A 21,614-nucleotide genomic window follows, 5' to 3' on the forward strand; every position below is an offset into this window, starting at 1 on the left:
AAAAAGAGGTTTTTTTAAACGTACTAGGATAAAAAGACAAGAAAGCACAGGTCCTCTACTTAACGGGGAAAGAGAGCTAATAACTGACGATCTCAAGAAGGCTGAAGTGTTTAATGTCTATTTTCCTTGAGTTTTCACTGACAAGGTTAATGGTTGCCAGATACTCAACACAATTAACACAACAACAAAGTAAAAAAACACAAGCCACAATAAGGAAAGAGCTGGTTAAAGACTATTTAGAGAAGTTAAGTATATTTAGGTTATCAGGGCCTGATGAAATTCATGCTAGGGTACTTAAGAAACTAGCTAAAGAAATCTTGCAACCATTAATTATATTTGAGAACTCATGGAGAATGGGTGAGGGTTCAGAGGACTGAAGGACAAACATTGTTTGTGAAGAGTTACAAAGGGATCTCACAAAACTGAGTGACTAGGCAACAAAATGGCAGATGAAATTCAATGTTGAAAAATGCAAATTAATGCATATTGGAAAACATAATCCCAACTATACATACAAAATGCTGGGCTCTAAATTAGCTGTTACCACTCAGGAAAGATCTTGGAGTTACTGTGGATAGTTCTCCGAAAACATCCACTCAATGTACAGTAGCAGTCAAAAAAGCTAACAATGTTGGGAATCATTAGGAAAGGGATAGTTAATAAGACAGAAAATATCATATTGCCTCATATAAACCTATGGTATGCCCACATCTTGAATATTGCATGCAGATCTGTCACCCCATCTCAAAAAAAGATTTATTGGAATTGGAAAAGGTACAGAAAAGGGCAACAAAAATGATTAGCGGTATGAAACAGCTTCCACATGAGGAGAGATTAGTAAGACTGCGACTTTTCAGCTTGGAAAAGAGATGACTAACAGGGGATATGGTTAAGAATCCCCATCACTGGAGATTTTGAAGAACAGGTTGGACTAACATCTGTCAGGGATGGTCTCTGTTTACTTTGGTCTGCCTCAAAGCACAAGGCTTGACTTGATGCCTTTTTGAGATCCCTTCCACACTACGTTTCTGTGACTGAAATCCTGCTGGTGCGGTTTACAGAACCATTCGGATTCCAATGTCATCAATGCTGTCCGCATTATTGTGGCTTGCTGTGCTCTTCACAAAGTTTGTGAATCCAAAGGTGAGCTATTTGTCACTGAGTGGACCTCTGATACTAATGGATTGCTGAACCGGTATACTCAGCCAGAAACTGCACCTGTCACAGCTGGAGCAGGATGCTCACATGCAACAGAAGTCAGCAATGCTTTGTGCGCTCACATTATGGATTTGCATGGATCAACAGAAACGGGAGACTAGTACTTTTATTAATGTATTTGTACAGAAAAGTTAACAGTAAATGAACTAGTTGCTGTACATTACAAATGGGCTGGATGTGAGTGTCAATTTTTTAATTATGGATGAAATGACTACTTATACAGTGGGGCGGAACAGTGTTCTGGTTTGTGAGACACAAACTGTGGATTTTCATTATGGACTGATCTGAAAAGATGTATTGAGAAATTAAGCATGGAAACAATTTCCCAGTTGTGCCTTATGTCTTTATTCCTTGAAATACATATATTACTGTATATGATGTGATGCAGTGATGGTAATAAACTTTCTTAATAAAATAAAAGCCTTTATTTTTAACACACTGTATTACAAAAAAAACAGTATTAAAGACCCAACAGGCAGATCAGTTGCCATTAAAACGCCCAAACGAGTAATAAAATATAATGCATAACAAACATCGAACAATGCAAACAACTAAATCTCTTATTTCTGTGTGTCCCCTTACTCCTCCCCATCATTCTACCACATTTACCATGCAACTTGGAGCTGTTGCGCGGGAATAGAGGACTGCAGAGGGTGCAGGACCACAGAAAGTACATTTGCCCTGTCCAACTAGCATTCAGGCCTGGTTTCATGGGCCACCCAACTATATTGTCCAACGAATTCCTGGTCTGCAGGACATGGCACTTTGGAGAGCACTCAGGACGTCTCAAGACCATCAGTGGAAGCAGCCTCTCAAATGGGTCCTTCTACTGTGCTCCATCTTCCTCCTTAGGTGGTCACATTCCTGCTCCAGAAACTATGCTGTAAATCTCTCCTTGTGCTGCAATTCTCTCCTTGCACTCTGCAGCCTACCTGTGCATTTCCAGTTGCCAAGGATCCTCTTCTCTTTGGTATTGTACCTGCATGTTGGTCCTGACCAGGATGTTCACCATAAGTTCATCACAGACAGGCTTCCCTCTTTGATCATGTCATGACAGTTCAAATCCCAAACTCCTGCTTGACAGAGGCTGGGCTGTAGAGATGGTAGGGCCTGAAAACAGACACTGAACAGTACATTACTGTCTCAAACTTCAAGACAATACATCATCAGAATCCTTGGAATCTCAAGGCCAAGAAATGATACTTTGTAAAACTCAGCTTCAATATATTCTCAGAGCAACTGACAGTTAAGCAGAGTGAAAAGCCTGCACACAGAATGGTAAGGCAAAATTTACAAATGCTATATGTTTAAAAATTGCAGACAATTTTAGCCTTGGATGGGAGGGGGCACGGTTTACTACCTACGGTCTGTCAATCCTTTCAGGTATTCCACATCCTGGAGAACACAACAATCCTGGAAGTTAATGAACGGCAAAGGGGTATTCTATTCCAAGCTACCAGTGGTAAGCCAGCCTACGGGAACTGAGCAACACATCTATAAGTTGACTGTCCTACTGAGGAGGGCCTGGAAAAATATACCCTTCCCTGAAATATGACTCCCTATCTGGAGTTCTTACTACAAGAAAAGTTGGCAGCTATCAGCACCAGTGACTGGGTCAAAATTAATGGGAGAATCAATAGGATGCTACACTAGGGTCCACGTGATTGCTGCTTCCCTGTAAGCTGCTGAAAATACTGCATTCCTGCAGTTACGTGGGGGCAGTTACAGCTTATGATACAGCTTGCTCTGACTACATCTACTTATGGACTATATGCAAACACACGACAATACAGACTTCCAAATAACTGCACAGCCAAGCCCCCCCTACCCATTTCTGGACTGCATACAAACCCCCTACCATATTTCGATAAGTGATACATAACCCATGCACTACATTTTCTCCTCCCCTCTGTACAATTTACTGTTTAGAGGTGGCTCATTATGCTATTGCGTCGCCAATTTGTATGGTGTGATGTACTAAAGGCAATATAAGTTTTACTTTTAACACCACCGCACATCTTTATAAGAGTATCTATTAAATATCTTTGAAAATATCTATTAAAAACAATGTTAAATGCTTGTTAACTGTTTGCACTTCCCAATCTCCATTTTGAACTGGGTGGAAGTGGGGATAAGGCCAAGGCACTGGCATTCATTGTGCCATCAGCAGACACACGCAGCTACCCAAGGCTTGTGATAAAAATGACCGAGAAATAAACCAGAAATGCCTCCCATTCGAATATTAATAACCGATATGGAACCAAACACTTACCAGGCTCCAGGACTATTTCTGTTGCCTGATCCTTGGCAGGCTATTCCTCCAGGGGTGGGTCTAACAGCTCCTCCAACTACAGACCCAAGACATGCTCCACCTGCTCCTGTGGCAAAGCTTCCTTGGGAACTGACATGAGCACAAGAATCACTTCTTGATGAGCACAATCCAGCGGCAGCTGGCTCCCCTCCAGTGCTAAGTTTCAGAGGTCAGAACCATCCAAGCTTATCAGGCTATCATGAACCATTGGGGTTTAAGTACTCAGCACAGTAACCCAGCACCTGGTGAAAGTCCTCATAAAAGAGGCAGGATGACTGGGCCTTCCCAGAGATGCAATTCTCATCCCTGGCTTTCTGGTAGCTGTTCCTGCACCACTTAACAACTCCCTGGTCACCAGTCTGTTTAATCCCTAACACTGCCAGCTTGTCCATTATTTCTTGGTACATGTGGTCAGTTCTAGTACTCTTACCAAAGTCAAATGTCTTGCTTGCCTCAAACCAGAGATTGCAGTTCAATGGTCAGAATAAAAATAGAAGGGTTTAAACACCAAGCCGCGGTACTTGCACCAGGAAGGCTATTTCCATTTCCTGGGAGTCAATTGGCTAGTCTTGGGATAGAAAGGCCAAGGAACACTGGCCCATGAAATAGTGGGATAGCATTGGCAGACTCATGACACTTCTGGGGACTCAGGCCTATGGTGCGTCCACACAGCAAAATGAAGCAGTTTGGACAAGACTTGGACCCACACTCCACTGGGTTCTAAGATCCACGTCCTGAGGGCTTACTGGCCCAAATCAGACAGATGTGTGTGTAGATGATAGGTGGGAGGGGGCTGGGCTCAAACCTGAGTCTCAGCCTGCGCTTACACTGTAGGGTAGCTATACCCTTAAATGCTTCACCAGAAGAATGAGAAGCATGAGCTCATAGACTTTAAGGTCAGAAGGGACCATCATGATCATCTAGTCTGACCTTCTGCACATTACAGGCCTCAAAACCTCACCCATGCCTGAAATAGACCCCTAACCTCTGGCTGGGTTACTGAATCATGGTTTAAAGATTTCAAGTTATAGAGAATTCACCATTTACACTAATTTAAACCTGCAAGTGACCTATGCCCTATACTGCAAAGGAAGGCAAAAAAAATCCCAGGGTCCCTGCTTATCTAACCCGGGGGAAAAAATTTTCCTGACCCCAAATTTGGCAATCAGTTAGACTCTGAGCATGTGGGCAAGACCCGCCAGGCAGATACCTGGGAAAAAATTCTCTGTAGTAACTCCCCTTTATCTCAATAGATGCTAATTTTTTCCACCTACAGATAACATTTAAATGTTGACTTTGAAGATCTGTTGAGAAAAACATGCAAGAAAATAGAGGGATGCTCACAATATGACAATCTGCATAGTATGCTATTAGAAGCATCTCATTTCAGCATCACAACCAGGATGAGTTTGGATAGTGAAGAGTTTTGAAGAGTACTATTACTAATTTTTATTCTAATCTGACCCCTGTTCAGGACTTCAGCGCATGTAGGTGGTTTAAGCAAGAGATATACTTCCCTAATGCTCAGAAAGGAGTGAATATCACGTCACCTGCATCAGCCCAACTTTGGCAAAGCAGCAAAAGACCATACCCCTATACATTTCCTTATAATTAGAAATGCAGGCATGCACGTTATTGATATGAAAACTGGCAAGATTATAATGTATCCTTGCCTCTTTAAAAAAAAAAAATCAGTGTGTGTGTATATCTTTATATTTAAAAAAAAAAAAGCTATTTCTTCAGCCTTTTCCTTTGATACATCAAGAATTCTAAAGGACCTCCTGGTCTTCATGCAAAAGGGCAGAAAAAGTGGTTTGTGATAAATTTTAGACTTTGAAAAATTAGATTTGTTCTCTATGTGGCTTTATAGACGTTTCATCAAAATCTGCTTTCAGTAAACTGGTGTCAATCCAAACTATTTGCTTAAATCGACTAACTACAGCCCTCAGTAAACTGGTGTGAATCTGAAGTACAGGAACTCCTCACTTAAAGTCGTCCTGGTTAACGGTGTTTTGTTGTTACATTGCTGATCAACTAGGGAACATGCTCGTTTAAAGTTGTGCAATGCTCCCTTTTAAGGTCGTTTGGCAGCCGCCTGCTTTGTCCACTGCTTGCAGGAAGAGCAGCCAGTTGCAGCTAGCTGGTGGGTGGTTGGAACCAGGGTGGACCGGCAGCCCCCTATCAGCTCTCCACTCCCCTAAGTTCCCTGTGCAGCAGCTGCTCAGCAGGTTATCAACTGCCAGCAGTTCAGCTGTCCCTCCCCCCACTGCCATGTGCTGCTCCTGCCCTCTGCCTTGGAGCTGCTCCCCAAGACTCCTACTTTCTGGGGGGGGGGGAAGAGGAAGAGGAGGGGGGCTAATGTCAGGGTGTCCCCCTCCCCTGTGCTCCTACACCCCGCTTACCCCATCTTCCATAGAGCAGGGGGGACACCCGGACAGAGGGAGCTGCTGCCTTAGGCAGCAGCTGCAGTCCAATCTCAGCTTGCTGTTCTAATTAACAAGGCAGTGTACTTCTGACCCCACTCTTCATACTTAAAGGGGAAATGCATATCTGTATCTCTCAAACCACACAGGGTATGTGTCTGTCTCCCCTCCCTCCTTTCCTGCTGCCTTGTAGAGTGTGAGAGTTAACCCTTGAGGGCTCAGCCAATTGCTAGGTCATCATTTAGCAGTAAGGCATTCTCTGGGAAATATCCCACCATCTGATTCCTCCACCTCAACAGAGCTTCATAATCATCAGTGTGTACCAGTATTAAATTGTTTGTTTAAAACGAGAGAGAGAGTTTTATATAAAAAAAAACTATATAGTCTTTTGTCTGGTGAAAAAAGTTTCCCTGGAACCTAACCCCCTCATTTACATTAAGTCTTATGGGGAAATTGGATTAGCTTAGCATCATTTCACTTATGTTCCTGAAAAATGCGACTTTAACTACAACGTTAAGTGAGGAGTTCCTGTAACTCGATGTAAGCAGATAGTTACTTCAGATTCACACCAGTTTACTGAGAGCAGATAGATATACTGTATATAGCTATTTCCTAGAGCCATTCTACTGAGCTATACTTTATTAAATAAATTATGACTAGGGAATATTTTCCTTAAATATTTTATTCTAGCCAGGATATCAACAACATTTTAATTTTTCTTTTGATAGATCACAGACAAATTTCATCAACAGATAAAACACAAAAAATTAGCAACCAAAACTAACAACTATAAGCATATTACACAGTTATGGTCAGAAGTTTATGGTCAGAGGTTTATCATCTGTAAACGATGTCAAAGCTCAATGCTTTAAATTTAAACTAAGTAAACTTTACTGTGCAGAAGAAAAATGCTGCTTTTAACCATCTTAATGCTTTTAAGCATAAAAAAGGAGAGGCAGTTGTGACAGCTAATTTTATCATGTGAAGATTAACCTATTTATTTCATGGGAATGCCTGTATTTTTAATTTGTATTTATTTGTTTTTTTGTATGCAAGAATAGTTCTGTACTGTTAACTAAGCAGTGAAGCATGACTGGAAAAGTATTTCTGAGCAATTATATCATGTTTTGAATGGCCAAAAATACATCACAGGAAGACTAAATCCTTTTAGCCACCCAAAAAGCGTACTATCCATCTAAACGTGAACTGCTTGTGTATGAACACTGTTATGGGACAGTTACAGATAGTCAGAAAGCTCCTCCCTGCATCCAGTGTTGTAAAACCACTGATTAAAGTAAGGGACTGGAAGTCAGATAATCTAGGTTCTTTTCATGTGTGACCTGATCTCTGTGCCTTGGTTTCTGCATCTGTAAAAAGAGGGTAATACTTACCTTAGCTACTTCACATCCGTGTTAATAATGTCCTTGAGACAGTGGCCAGAAACCTCTTCTTCATATTTTTCACCCTTAATTTCACGCAGAATTTTTGAAATCTGATTTTCAGATTGAATGTATATATGGTGAACATAAAAAAAAACCCTCTTTCCTGAAACAACCACCACTATATATGGCTGCTCCAATTATCAAGATAGTGGGAATGGAAAAGGGGGTTTAAAGCCAACTACAAGACACACAATCCCTCAAAAACTAAAGATACTGGAGAGATAAACAGCATTCTGAACATAAGCCAGAAAGAAATCGCCACTAAGCTAAAAAAACTTCAACAAAATACAGAAGAACAAAGTAATATCAACAAACTTTTAATAGAAATGCCTTATTTTCTCAAGGTGGATTGCTCATATGGAAACTCACAATCTAAAAATGGTAGCATAACAAAAAACTTTAAAATGTGCTCTCAATAATATGAAAAAACTTAATTCAGAGCTCCTAGATGTTGACATTAAAGAGGATGATCTTTATGCTGAAAGTGCCTACAAAATACACATGTAAAAGGAGCTGGTAGAGGAAAGAACCTTAGAGGCAAACTGCAATATCACTGTTACTTTCGCTGACCTCAGGGGCAGAGAATTCTAAGAAGGAAATAAAGTGAAAAAACAACAGTGATGCTTCCCAGGGCTATCCACCTGAACTTAGCATGACACAGCCTTCTCTGAACCTTCCAGGAGTCTGCTCCCTGACAAAACTGTCCACAAGCAGCAAAAGGACTCCCCTCTCAGACCGTGTGGACTCCACTGTCCTTTAGCAGGCAGGTGATAGGCACACACCAACCCTTAAGCCTTCCAGATGTCCCTATTAAGTGCCCAGCCCATAATCAATTGAACACTCACAGAACCCACAGATTCTCTGCTCCCAAAGGAACAGCACACCAGCTTATGAGATCTACCTCTGGATCACCCCTCTGCTTAACACGCAACACTTAGATATATTTATAGTGAAAAAAGGAATAAATTTATCAAAGAACAGATATTCAAGTGACAGTAAGAAAGAATATTGGAAACAAATGGTTACATATGAAACAAAATCATAACTCACAAGACACTCCCATCTCCTACAGGATAGCTTACCCCAACTCCTTTTCCCAGGATTTTCCTTTTAGAAGATCAAGCCTGCTGGCACCTTGTCTTCAAAGATTTAGGTACACATGCCTAGTGTACCTCCATGCCCCCAATTATATCCCCAAAAGTTGACCCACTTTAAACAGGTTAACCCTGGATTTTTTCCCCTGCAGCATCCACGATCTAGTCATCAACATTGACTCAACATGCAAATAGACTTATTTTGTAAGATAAGGAATACACAATGATCAATCTGGGAGATAAGCGTCTCCCACCTCCTGTCTGGAGATGTCAGTCTCAGTGCACACTACCTCTGAATGACCTGCCCTTAATTACAAGGCCCTTAGGAAGGAGAAGTTACTTACATTACAATAACTTGAGTTCTTTGAGATATTCACCCTGTCCAACCAGCATTAAGGCCCGGTTTCATGGGCCACCCAACTATGATATTGTCCAATGCATTACTCGTCTAGTGTAGGCTGTGCGCACACCTATGTGCTCTTGACCAGAGAATGAAAAGAGGCTCCACAGGCTCGTGCAGAGCACAAACCAGGGCATATAAGGAGGCGCAGACCCACTGCCATTCAGTTCTTTCTTGACTCCAAAACAGAGCCTCCATAACCAAGGGGAAGGAGTCCAGGAGGTGTAGCACCCATAGGGATAAAACATCTCAAGTTACTGTGTTACTCTCCTCCTCCTCCAAGTACATGACCCTGTGGGTACTCTACTGTTGGAGACTCCCAAACAGTAACTCAACGAGAAGGTGGATGCTGGGGAGAAAAGTCCAAGACAGGTCAGAGGACTGCTTCCTCTAAAGGTAGTATCACCGCTGGACGAAGGTAAGGTGGTGTAATGCTTGGCAAGGTACACATAGAAGACTAAGCTGCAATCCTACAAATTTCTGTTATAGGAACCTCCTCAATAGAGCTACAGATCTAGGCTGAGCTCTAGTGGAATGTGCTGTCACTCTGTGAAGGGGCTGCATCCCAGCAGATTCATAACAGCTTAAGATGCACCCCAAAATCCAGTTTGAAAGTCTTTGTGTAGAAATAGGTTGACGCTTCTTCCTCTTACATAATTCCTCCAAATTATACAAATAGCCTAGGAGAGGCCTCGGAGGTTTTAGTCCTGTCAAGGTAGAAAGCAAGGGCGCTTCTAACATGCAGTGTATGCAGGCTGGTCTCCTCTGTAGAGGAATAAAGTTTGGGGTAGAACACCAGGAGATGATCTCCTGATAAATATGGTACAGTAGAACCTCGGAGTTATGAACACCAGAGTTAGTAACTGACCGATCAACCACACAACTCATTTGGAACCAGAAGTACACAATCAAGCAGCAGTAGAGATCCCAAAAAAAGGCAAATACCGTACAGTACTGTGTTACATGTAAACTACTAAAAAAAATAAAGGGAAAATTTAAAAAAAGATTTGACAAGCTAAGGAAATTGTTTCTGTGCTTGTTTCATTTAAATTAATACAGCTTTGAAACTTTACTGTGAAGTTTAAGTCAATGTTCAGTAGTAAACTTTTGAAAGAACAACACACACACACCACAACAACGTTTTGTTCAGAGTTACGAACATTTCAGAGTTATGAACAACCTCCATTCCCAAGGTGTTCGTAACTCCGAGGTTCTAGTGTATTCCAAAGAGACCTTTGAGAGGAATTCAGGAGGAGGAGGCAGTCTAAATTTTGTCTTTATAAAAGGTGGTATATTGTGGGTCAGCCATAAGGGACTGAACTTTCCCATTCATCTCGCTGAGGTGACAGCTATGAGGAATGTCATCTTGAGGGAGAGGTGGAAGAGTGAGCAGATAGCCATTGGTTTAAAGGGAGTTTTCCTTAAAGCATCAAGAACCAAACTGAGGTCCCACTGGGGGATCAGCTTTTCTATGGGGGGAAAAAGTTGGCTAAACCCTTGAGGAATCTAGGTGCAGCAGGGTGAGGAAAGACTGAGAAGCCTTAGGTGAGTGAAAGGCTGTGACAGTGGTTAGGTGGTTCTTTAATCTAGCTCACTGAGAGATCAGGTTTCTTTAAATCCAACAGGTAGTCCAGGATCTTCGAAAGTGGAAACTCCAAGGCCCAAGAAGAAAAAGAGCACCAGGAACGGAAGAATTTCCACTTCTCACGGTAAGTTTTGTGGGTACTAAGTTTCCATTAGACAGGAGAAGTGACTAGACTCTGTCCCAACAGGTTAGTTCCATGATCGAGAACCATCTAGGAACCATGCTGTGAGGTTCATGGAGGAGAGGGTGGGATGGATCAGGGTCCTTGAGTTCTGTGACAGGAAATTCCTCCTGAGAAGTCAGAGAGGCATTGCCAGAGAGGTGAAGGAGGTTTGAGTAATACACTTGTCTTGGCTATGATGGTGCTCTTTCCTCTTATAGTAGGAATAAGGTGTTAAGGATGAGAGGTAGAGATAGGTAAGCATAGAGTAGGGCAGGGAGGCAGTATATTATCAGGGCATCTCCCAACAAGTTATGTCCTTATTCTCTCGGAGAAGAAAAGCAGCATTTCACATTCCTCAGGGTGGCAAAGAGGTCTGCTTCTGGGGAACCCCAGGTCTGGCAGCTCTGTGATCCTGAGGAAGTGTCTGCTCAGAGAGCCTACATCTGTATTCTGGAGACCTGGAAGACTGCTGACATTTCTGTCTGATGGAAAATGCACAGTTCCACAGCCTTAGCAACTCTGTGTATAAGGACTGGGATCTTGCTCCATCTAATCAGTGGACACAACATATTGCTGGCCTGCTGTACAGCATTACCCTGATGGAGTGGCACTGTATGGTGTGAAGGAAGTGTTGGCAAGTGTCTCTCACTGCTTTCAGCTCCAGAATGTTTATATGGAGCAAAACCTCGTGTGGACTACTGCCCTGGATTGTGTTCCCTTGGAGGAGGGCTCCCTATCCCAAAAGAGAAGCGTCTATTGAAGAATCTTTGATGGAGGATGGGGTCAGAGAATGGGGTTCCCACATAAGATTTCAGTGGATGCTTCTACCATCCTCTCTTCTACCAGAGAGTCCAGAACTTTGAGGTACCGTAATACGTTTGGAGAGACCATGTATGTTTGAGGTATACATAGATCTTAGCCATGTCTGAAGGCACCTGAGATGCAGTCTCATGTAAGTCATGGCAAATATGGAGGCCAACATGTGCCTTAAGGGTTGTAGGCAGGACCTTACAGTTGTTTGTGGGTGGTGCTGTATCATTGAGATTAGACTGAACAGTGGAGAATCCAATTTGGGGAGTTAGGCTCTGGTGGCTAGTGAGTCTAGAGAGGCTCAATTAAGTCTATTCTCTGGATTGGCGTCAATAAAGACTTTTTTTGGCTGATGTGAAGGCCCAGAGACTGAAATAGGCCCAGAGACTATAGCCTTGGATGTTGCAAGCTAGACCTCTATAGCTGATTGACCCTTGAGGAGCCAATCATCTGATTTTGGGAATACTGATATGCCCCATTAACATAAATGAGCTACCACTGCTGAGAGAAACTTTGTAAAGACCCTGTGCTCCGAAGAGAGCTCAAAGGGAAGGTCTCAGTACTAGTAGTATTCTGAACCTATTCTGAATCATAGAAAACATCTGTAGGATGGATGGATGACTACATGAAAGTAGGTATCCTAGAGGTCAAGGGTGACAAACCAATCTCTCGGATCTAGGGATTGAATTATAGTGGCTAACATTACCATCCTGAAATGCTGAGAAAGGATGCAGGTGCTCAACTTTGATTGCCATTATCTATGCCTCTTGGAAACTAGGAAATAGCTGGAATAAAAGCCTCTTCCAACAAACTCAGGGGAAACCTGCTTGAGCGCCCCTCAAGAGTAGGATAGACTGGACCTCCTGTTTGAAGAGGTTCTTTTGTGAGAAGTTTCTGAAGAGGGACAGTGTGAAAATGTATGGACTACCACACACTGATGACCTTGGAAATCCATCTGTGAAGTAATCTGTTCCCAGACAGGAAGGAAGCTGGACAGTCAGTCCCCAAAGGAGGGTTGTATGGAATCACTTAGTACAGGTTCTGGAAGGGTAGGCAGCTTGAGGCGCTCAACCGAGGCATTGTTTCTTAGAGGGAGGTGCAGATGATGTTGCTGTGGAAGACTGAGGCCTAGATCTCCTTCTTTGAAAGTCAGAGGGTCTGGGAAAAGCCTGTGGGAGATTGTATTGGAACAGCCTACATTACCATGAGGTATGAGACCCACTAAATCACTTTTGTTTCAGGGACGTAAATTCCCAGTGACTGCTAGGTAGCTGTCAAGTCCCATAAAGAGTGGAAGGAGGAATCTGTGTCAGAACTGAATAGTCTGGGTTCCTTCAAAGGTAAGGTCTTCAACATATTCTGCACCTGTCTGGGGAGACCAGAAGCTCTCTGTGTGACCAGAGTCATGGCTAGGGATCTAGAAACTGTATCCATGGTATCTAGGGCAACTTGGAGGAAGGGTCTTGGCTATCAGCTGACCCTCTGAAATGAGAGCCTGAAATTGTTCCCACTGATCCAGTAGCAGATGTTAAATAAAGAAAGTGAACTTAGAGTACATGTTGTAGTCAGACTTTGCCAATAGGAATGGGAGGGACAACAAGCTTTTCCTTCCCAGGAGATCTAATCATTTGGACTCCTTCTCATAAGGTGAAAGAATGAAATGCTAATGTCTATTCCTTTCATTTGCCACATCCAAAACCAAAGAATTGGGAGTGGGGTGCAATGAAAAAAATTCCCGATATCCTTAGAGGGGACACAGTACTTCTTTATCTGCTCACTTACAGGTGGGTTGAATAGTGCCAGGTGTTTGCAGACTTTACAAGCAGCTGATACCAGGGCCTCACTGATTGAGAGGGCAGTATTCAAAATGTCCCCCAAAGACTGTTAAGTCTCCTAAGCTTCCGCTAAAGGAATCTGGAGGGATTCTGCCAGGCATTCCACATGGTCTTGAAAGCCACGAAAGTTGTCAGTATGGAGGGGAGGAGGGAAGAGGGACATCACTGCTTCATCAGGAGATGAAAAAACTTAGCTGATAGGGCAAGGATCCTGCCGATTTTGACTGTTTCCCTGTGCTGAAGGTGTATAAGGTAGCAAAGGAAGACCATGAAGTACCAGATGGCAGTTCTGCGGTATCAGGGGCTGGTCAGATGGTGTCTGAGAATGGTGCAGTACTAGTGGGTGTTGGGTTTTCTTGGTTGTTGGAGACCTGTAAAATTGCGCTCCGAAGCGTCCTTAAGGATTCCAGAAGGCCCACTAAAAATGGGCAGATAAGGATAGGTTCCCCATGGATAATCAGAACCCCGATCCTAGAATGTCTGGTAGCATACCAAGAGGCTTCATCCAAATGCTGGCTCAGTGAGTGTAGCGTTGAAAAGGAGCCCTGAACTGAGACCTCAGAGTCTGAAGAAGGCTCATCCCTTGGGCTGAATGGTGGCACCTCAGACAAAGGTGCAAGTACCCTACACTGGATGTCCAATCCCGTCTCAATCCATCTAGATGGTACCGGAGTAGATCACTGCAATGGAGACTCCAGTACATGCCATAACTGAAGTTTTAAACCTGAATTGTCAGAATGTTAAAAGTCAACTAAGAACCTAGTCAGTCATTTTTAACCTGAGAACTCAAAAATAATCACATATTTTTAACCCTACAAGCAAATTCACTTCTGGTCTAAGACAAAGTGTGAAAAATGTCAACCCTAAAGGTAATTTGCAGAAAAAGTTATAAACCACTGACATGTCTTTCAGAATTAAAGTGCCATCTTAACTAGAACTATCCCACAGAATTTTTAACCAAAAAGTAGATAGCTGTCCCCAAAAAGACATTGCGACAAATATTTCTGGGTTACGTCAGTTTGCATCTGGAGTAACTCCATTTTTTTCAATGGCATAACTGAGAAAATAATTTGTCTGTGATACTAAGATTTACATACCTGTTCTATCATAAGAGTAAACCTTTTCCCTAATAGGTTTGTTATGTGATGTTCCAGCTTTCTGTTGTTTACAGATCTTCGTGTGGCAACTTGGTTCTGAAACAACTGTTTGAATTTCAGTTTCTTTATCATCGTCTGTAACAGTTTAAATATATAAGTATTATGCTGCTGACAGTAGATCATGAGGCCTCACTTGTTTTCTGAATAAAAGTTACAATTGTACAGTTAATATATATTCTCATTTACATTTATGCAATTTATATTTTTTCAAATAACATTCTAATTTAAATGTATTTTTAAAATATCACTATATATAAAATCTAACATATTCACAGTAAAAAAAAAAGTTTTTTTAAAAAACTATAAGTACTCCTCTTCATCACAATGAATGCACTAGAAATCCACATTAAACTTCTTTTGCTGTTACAATGGAACAATCAGTATTAAAGTGTACAGTTTGAACATGTATTTTACCTTCAACATTTTTGAAAAAAATAAGAGTGTTACTCGTCTTTTTATATTTTGCTCTTGCATTTAACCTTCCTTCGGGTTTGATTCTACTTGCAGTCAATGAGAGCTGTGACTAATATATTAAGTTAAGGATTAATTTAATAGATTAAAGATTAACTTTTTTCATTTTTACAGAGAAAAAGAACCCAGTCCCTACTTCTTTAGGGGCCCAATTCAGCAAAGCACTTAAACATATGCTTAAGTGTATCCCTAATAAGCAAAGACCTTAAACATGTTTAATCAGACTTAAGCACATTTAAAATAAAACATGTGCTTCAGTGCTTTGTTCAATCATTGAATCATGGCATGCCATCACCATGGGCCCAATTCTGCAAGTCACTTAGCACCCTCAATTTCGCTTAAAAAAATATCTGCTATAGTCCCTTGGTTCATCAGCCCTTCCTTTCAGCCTCATTTAAGGACTGGTCCAAAGCTAATTGAAGTCCCTGAGAATGTTCTTCCCCTCCCCCGCACCTCCAAATGAGTTTTGGCTTAGGGCTTACGTGCCTGATTTTCACCCACCGAAGTTAACTGCAAAACTTCCACTGATTTTAATGATGCAGGATCAACCTTAACATCTTGGGAGCACCACAAGTTACCGAAAGCCATGAAGACCAGGAGGTGCCATTGACTTCTTTTCAGAACTCTTCTATAGATTTTAATGAAGCTTTTATTCTTTCCAGAGATGATTTTATTTTGTATTTATTTAAAATATATTTGAAGGGAGGAAGGTGGTATTTTTCAGCCTTTGGGAAGACTGTTATAAACTGTACTTTTATCATCCTCCTCCTCTCAGGAAGAAACCTAAATTCAAGATCACCCCCCATAAAATATCTTCTCAACTTGAATACACAGACTTAGAGAAGATTTTACATAGATTAGAATTAGACGTGCATGTAATTTTGATATGTGGAGGTAAATTTATCACCTGGATAAATATATTTTGTAGCTGATGCTTTGAACTGGAAAAAAAAATAGGAATCATCTCTCTTGGTGTGTTTTCATCAAATAAAGGGGGGGGAAGTTACCTGTATTGTAAAAAATTTTCTTTGAGCTGTGTTGCACATGTCTATTCCACTCAGCTGTGTGCATACCTAGTGCACCTTGACTTGGAGAGTTCTGTGTAGCCAGACCTGTCCAGTTGGAACATGCACCCTGCATGTCTTAGTGCCCCAGGCCAGTCTATAAAGGGTGGAGCCATCCCAACCCTCCTTTAGCTCCTTCACAATGGAATCATGATAGAACAGACTCTGAAGCAGAGGAGAAGGAGAATGGATCGTGAAACAAACATGTGCATGCATCTTAAAAAACAGCTACTACATAGGTAAGTAACCATTTTTTTAAACTCTGAGTGCCTGCAAAAGTCTATGCCACCTCAGTGATTCCCAAGCAATACGGAATGGTGGTGGGGTTGGGATTCTATCTGAAGAAAGACTATAGGACTGCTTTCCCAAAGTTTGAGTCAGCTCTGGAGGCTATGCTAATAGCACAGTGCTTGGAGAAAGTATGCACCGATGAGCAGATCACTGCTCTATGGATGTCTTCTGCAGGCAAATCTCTCAAGAAGGTAAGGAAAGTTGCTGGTACCCTTGTGGAATAAGCTGACACTTTTGAAGGAGGTAGTGTGTTTGCTATCTCATAATTTGTGGTTATACATGAGGTTATCCAATGAGACCATCTTTGAGCTGAAGCCTCCTGTCCTTTCATACTGCCTGCACAGAATATAAATAGACATGGAGATGATCTAAAAGGATTTTGTTCTGTCTAGATACAAGGAGTGGGCATGAAAGACATCCTGCGTATGAAGCCTTTTCTTATCCTTACATGTATGCGGCTTAGGGGGAAAGGTGGATAAACAGATAGTCTGGTTAATGTGGATACTAGACACCACCTTTGGAATACATTTTGGATGGAACCTCACAAACACTTTGTCTTTAAAAAAATATATAGTGTACAGGGGCCTCACCAGCAGAGCCTGCAGTTCACTGACTCTCCTTGCAGAAGTAATAGCCATCAAGAAAGAAACTTTTGGCTGAAAGTGGGCCGAAGAGCCTCAAATGGAGGTCCCATTAGAGCTAATAATACCAGATTCAGGTCCCAAGGAGGAACTGTCTGTTTGATGAGGAGATGGTTATGTTTTTAAAAGGGATAGCAGAATCTACTATAGGGTTAGAGAACACTAGTCATCATGGGACAGGAGGACGTAGAGCAGAGATAGTAGCTAAATGTACTTTTAGAGAGTTAATGGACAGTTCCAATTCCCTACAACAAAGCAGATAAAATATCCTATATCTTTTCTGATGAGGGGAGGAAGCTATGAACCTCTGATCAACACAAGAAATGTTTCCATTTACACAGGTAAGTATTCCTAAATAGTTTCCTGCTGTTCAAAAGAATCTTCTGGACAGCTTTAAAAAACACCCACACACCACCCCAGTCCTTTGCAGTACAGTCCAGCCATTCAACAGTCAAGCTTTAGGACTTGGAAAGGAGAGAAAAGGCAGTATATGTCCCTGTCTGGAGGAAGCGTTAGAGGTGACTGAACTGAGAGTCTGTGTAAGTCTGAGAACAAGTGCTGTCTTAGCCAAGCTGAGGCTAGCAGAATCATCTTACTTCAGCTGGAGTATAACCCTGGAAATGAGTGTTATGGGAGGAAAAGCATAGGTCAGATTTGAACCTTAGAGAAGGAGGAATGAATCTGTGAAGGAACCTGAGCTGTTACCTACTTTGGAATAGAAAAAACAGTCATTAACCTGTTTCATATCTGCTTTCTTCGAGATGTGTTGCACATGGCCATTTCATTCTTGGTGCACGCATGCCCCAAGCACAGTAATCAGGACATTTTCCCTCAGAGGTATCCACTGGGGCAGCTCAAGCATCCTCTGCTGCAACGCACCACTGCATGTAGGTGTGAAGCACTGAGCGGCCTCCCAACCCCCACAGTTCCTCCCTGCTAGAAAGCCTCCAATGCAGACAGCTAGGAAGACAAGTCATGGAATGGACACATGGTTAGTAATCATTTTTTCTTCTTTGAGTGATTGCACACTTACTAGTGTACATATCCTGAGCAATAGGAAAGCATCCATTAGGGAACCCAGACTGTGATCCTGTAAGAAATAAAACTGTTTGCATTCCTGTTGTATCTCATTACAAACAGACCTACCTGGGGAGTTCCCCAGATCTGGAAAATGGATCTGGCTACATCGGGATGAAAGAACCACTCGTGGCGACTCGCAAATGACCTGTCTACTTGATCTTCCAGTTCATTCTGCACTCCTACAAAGTAAACAGCTTTGATACGGACCAATTTGGCAATGCAAAAATCCCATAGATAAGTTGCCACTTGGCAAAGCAGGGATGAATGTGCCCTTCCTTGCTGAGACAGAACACTGCTGCTATGTTGTCTGTGAGAGTGAGCAGACTTTTTCTCTGGACATGGGGTAGGAAAACCTGGCATTCCAGCTGGATAGCTATCAACTCCCTGACATTTATGTAAAGAATTAGGTCCTTTGCATACCATAACCCGAGACTGAAGAGAACACAGATGAGCACCCCTCCCCCCCATACCGGGGCAGATGCATCCTCTACTATAATTCGCAATGATTGAGGAGGGACTAAATGAACTCCTACACAAGTATTGACAAGGTTTGTCTACCAGCCTAAAGTGTCTAAAATGTGAAAGATACATGTTTTCCAGTGGGAATGGCTCAGAAAAAATACTGAAGCCAGTCAATCTTGTAGAATCCTGAGATGCAATGTGACATACTGGACTGCATATGTTCAAGAGGCCATGTGTCCCAGAAGCCTCTAAATTCCATGCAGCTGTGGTTGGGTAAGTCTTGAGATCTAAAACAATGGATTGAATAGTCTGAAACCTTGACTCTGGAAGGAAAGCTCTAGCTGGGGTAGAGTCCAACACTGCCCCTATAACTTCTATCCTCTTAACTGGCGAGAGGATAGACGTTTTCTGAATTGATCAACAGACCCAGTGCGTTGAAAGTTGATTGGATGAGAGTTACACTGGACAATAACTGAATCCTGGAATGGCTTCACACAAGTCAGTCATCCAGGCAGAGATAAACTTGGATTCCTAACCTTCTCAGGAAGGCAGCTACCATCATCATACATTCTATAAAAATCCAAAGCACTATTGATTGGTTGAAGGGCAGCACCGCAAACAGGTAATGAGATGACAGGAATCTGAAATATTTTCTGTGGCCTTGATAAATCACCACATGGAAATAGGTATCCTTTAAGTTGAGGGTGGCATACCAGTCTCCAGGGAGGGGATAATCAAAGCCAACATGATCCTGCAAAACTCTCTTTTTTAGATATTGGTTGAGTTGATGCAGATCTAAAATTGGCCTGAAACCTCCCTGTGCTTTTGGGATTAAAAAAATACAATCCCGTTCCTCTTTGACACTGAGGAATCTCATCTATGACTCCCACCTGGATGAGAAATTGAACCTCCTGTAGGAGAAGCTCCTTGTGAGAATGGTCCCTGAAAGGGATGGGGAAGGAGAATGGGAAGGAGGGTGAAGATACAAACCAAAGAATGCATCCAACTTCCACTGTGCATTAGACCCATTGGTCCAAAGTAATTTGGGACCAAGCACTGAAGAAATGGGATAGACTGTTTGTTAACAAAGAAAGAAGAGAGACTGGAATCATGAAAACTGGTCTGGCATCCTCAATCAAACCATCAAAACAGTTGCTTAGTACCCACAGGGCACTTAGATGGATCAGGAGTCCATCTGTGCCTATAACTCCTACTCTTTTTTCCTCAATAGGTCCTGGCAAGGTACAGAAGAAGAACAGTATCTGAGATGGCTGAGAAGCCTGCAAAGTCGGCCAAAGTGAAGGAAATCCATGTCTCGAATGGATAAGCAAAACTGTACTCAAGGACCAAGGGCTTCCCCAGGGAGCCCAACAAGGCCAGTGTGTTCATAGCATGGGTGGCCAGTAAGAAACTCAAAAGGAGATCTCCCACAAGGCCAATGTTGATAAGATCTCATGTGTTTACCTGAGAAATAAGACAAGTGCTGAGATCGCCTCGATCTGCTAGGTAATGGTCCTCTATTGCGGGTTGCGAGACATGTTTCCACCCCTCTGTCCCAACGTTGTCGCTCCCACAATCTCACAGACTGGTATGCAAGAACAGGACCAGAGGAGAAGATGAAGCAGCCGCTGTGGTGCATGAGATCAGGCCAGCTGCTGGGGAGTACGCAGAAAACACCTGGGGGAAGACACTGAGCGCAGGGGAAGGACAGGACTCAGAGCACATGTACCAACTGCTGGAGGCAGGGGGACAGAACCCCTGAGCAGAGGGTAGTGGTGCACAGGGCACACACACACACCCAAGTCTCAGTAGCTCCCTTCACTCCCCATTCCAACACTTTCTCCTGTCCACATTACTGCAATACTGGACATGCACAGTTGGCTCTTGCTTGGCTGTATTCTGAGACTTTATAACTTTTAATATAAATTTAGGATCAAAATGACATGTTTGGAGTAGCAGAATGATCAAAAACAGTTTTTCGTGCTTCTAATTTTTCAAGCACCTCCCCCCACCCCCATGCTGTCCGCAGTGGTTCATGACCATGAGTTCCAATCTCAAGGCAGACTGTCAAAAAGCAGGGCAGACATCTCAAACTGGTTGTATGTTCTATAATTAGATTTCACCAACACAGTAACAAATGTGAACTCCTGAAGCACTGACAGTTTTACCATGAAGTCACAGACCATTCTCTTGGGCATTCCAGTCTGTTTTGCTACCCAGGCAAGTTGGTCTTAGTGATAGTTGATTGCTATATACCAGAGATCATAAAAGATTCAGGTTGCTTCCAGGCCCAAGAGACCAGTAACCTACCCCAGGTCAATTGGTACCTTTGATCTCACACTAGAGACAATGCTTGTTTCCAATTCTATACCAAGCTAAGGATTTATTAACTAGGAAAAAGAAATGAAAAAGTTATTTACAGGTTAAAGCAGGCAAACATATATACACAAATGAGTTACAATCTATGGGTCCAAAAGGTGAGGGGTTGTAGTAATCTGTGAGCACTTAATGTCTTTTAGGGCTATCCCAGCTTGACCCTGGGGAATCTCTGATTCTGATTCATAGCTCCAGCCCTGTCAGAGTCCAAACACCAAAAGAGATGAAAAATGTTGTTCACTATCTTTATTTCCTTCTTCCAGAATACAAGCTAATGGGATGAGCCCTTTTGCACATAACCTGTGCAGGGGCAAATAGCAAAGTCTTTGTATTATGATGTCCCACAATAGCCCATTGAGTTTTGGTAGTCCTACCTGATGGGCAAGAGACAATCCCTTCTGACAGGTTGACAGTTTCAAGGCAAACATTTTTACACTTATAAGGTAATATTTAAGTTTTTGCTTTACAGCATGTGATAAAGATATTACAAGTGAGATTAATGCATGCAGCAACTTACACGCATTTCATAAACACTAAACACATTGTTTTATGTTCAATACCCATCTTAACAACATTAACACACAGGTAAAACAGACTGGCTGCCAGCAATGAATTTGTCAGTGTCTGTCTGAGGCCTAAAACCTTGGCAAGAACTAGCTCCTGGTTTTCCAGCATGACACCCCTCAGCTCAGACCCTTAGAGGTCACCATAACAGAGGTTTCAGAGTAACAGCCGTGTTAGTCTGTATTCGCAAAAAGAAAAGGAGTACTTGTGGCATCTTAGAGACTAAC

The 21,614-nt window shown here is 42.3% G+C and overlaps 1 protein-coding gene across 1 annotated transcript in view; it reads right to left on the minus strand.

Moving 5' to 3' along the window:
* Positions 1 to 21,614, minus strand: part of DNAH14 (dynein axonemal heavy chain 14) — a 514,964-nt gene that overhangs the window by 475,658 nt on the left and 17,692 nt on the right. The window contains exon 5 of the mRNA XM_043543588.1: positions 14,379 to 14,515. Coding sequence (XP_043399523.1) covers positions 14,379 to 14,515 — 137 coding nt within the window. The remainder of the gene's footprint in view (positions 1 to 14,378; positions 14,516 to 21,614) is intronic.

Source organism: Chelonia mydas, chromosome 3 (genome assembly GCF_015237465.2).
Source record: "Chelonia mydas isolate rCheMyd1 chromosome 3, rCheMyd1.pri.v2, whole genome shotgun sequence".
In the NCBI taxonomy this organism is placed as follows: domain Eukaryota; kingdom Metazoa; phylum Chordata; order Testudines; family Cheloniidae; genus Chelonia; species Chelonia mydas.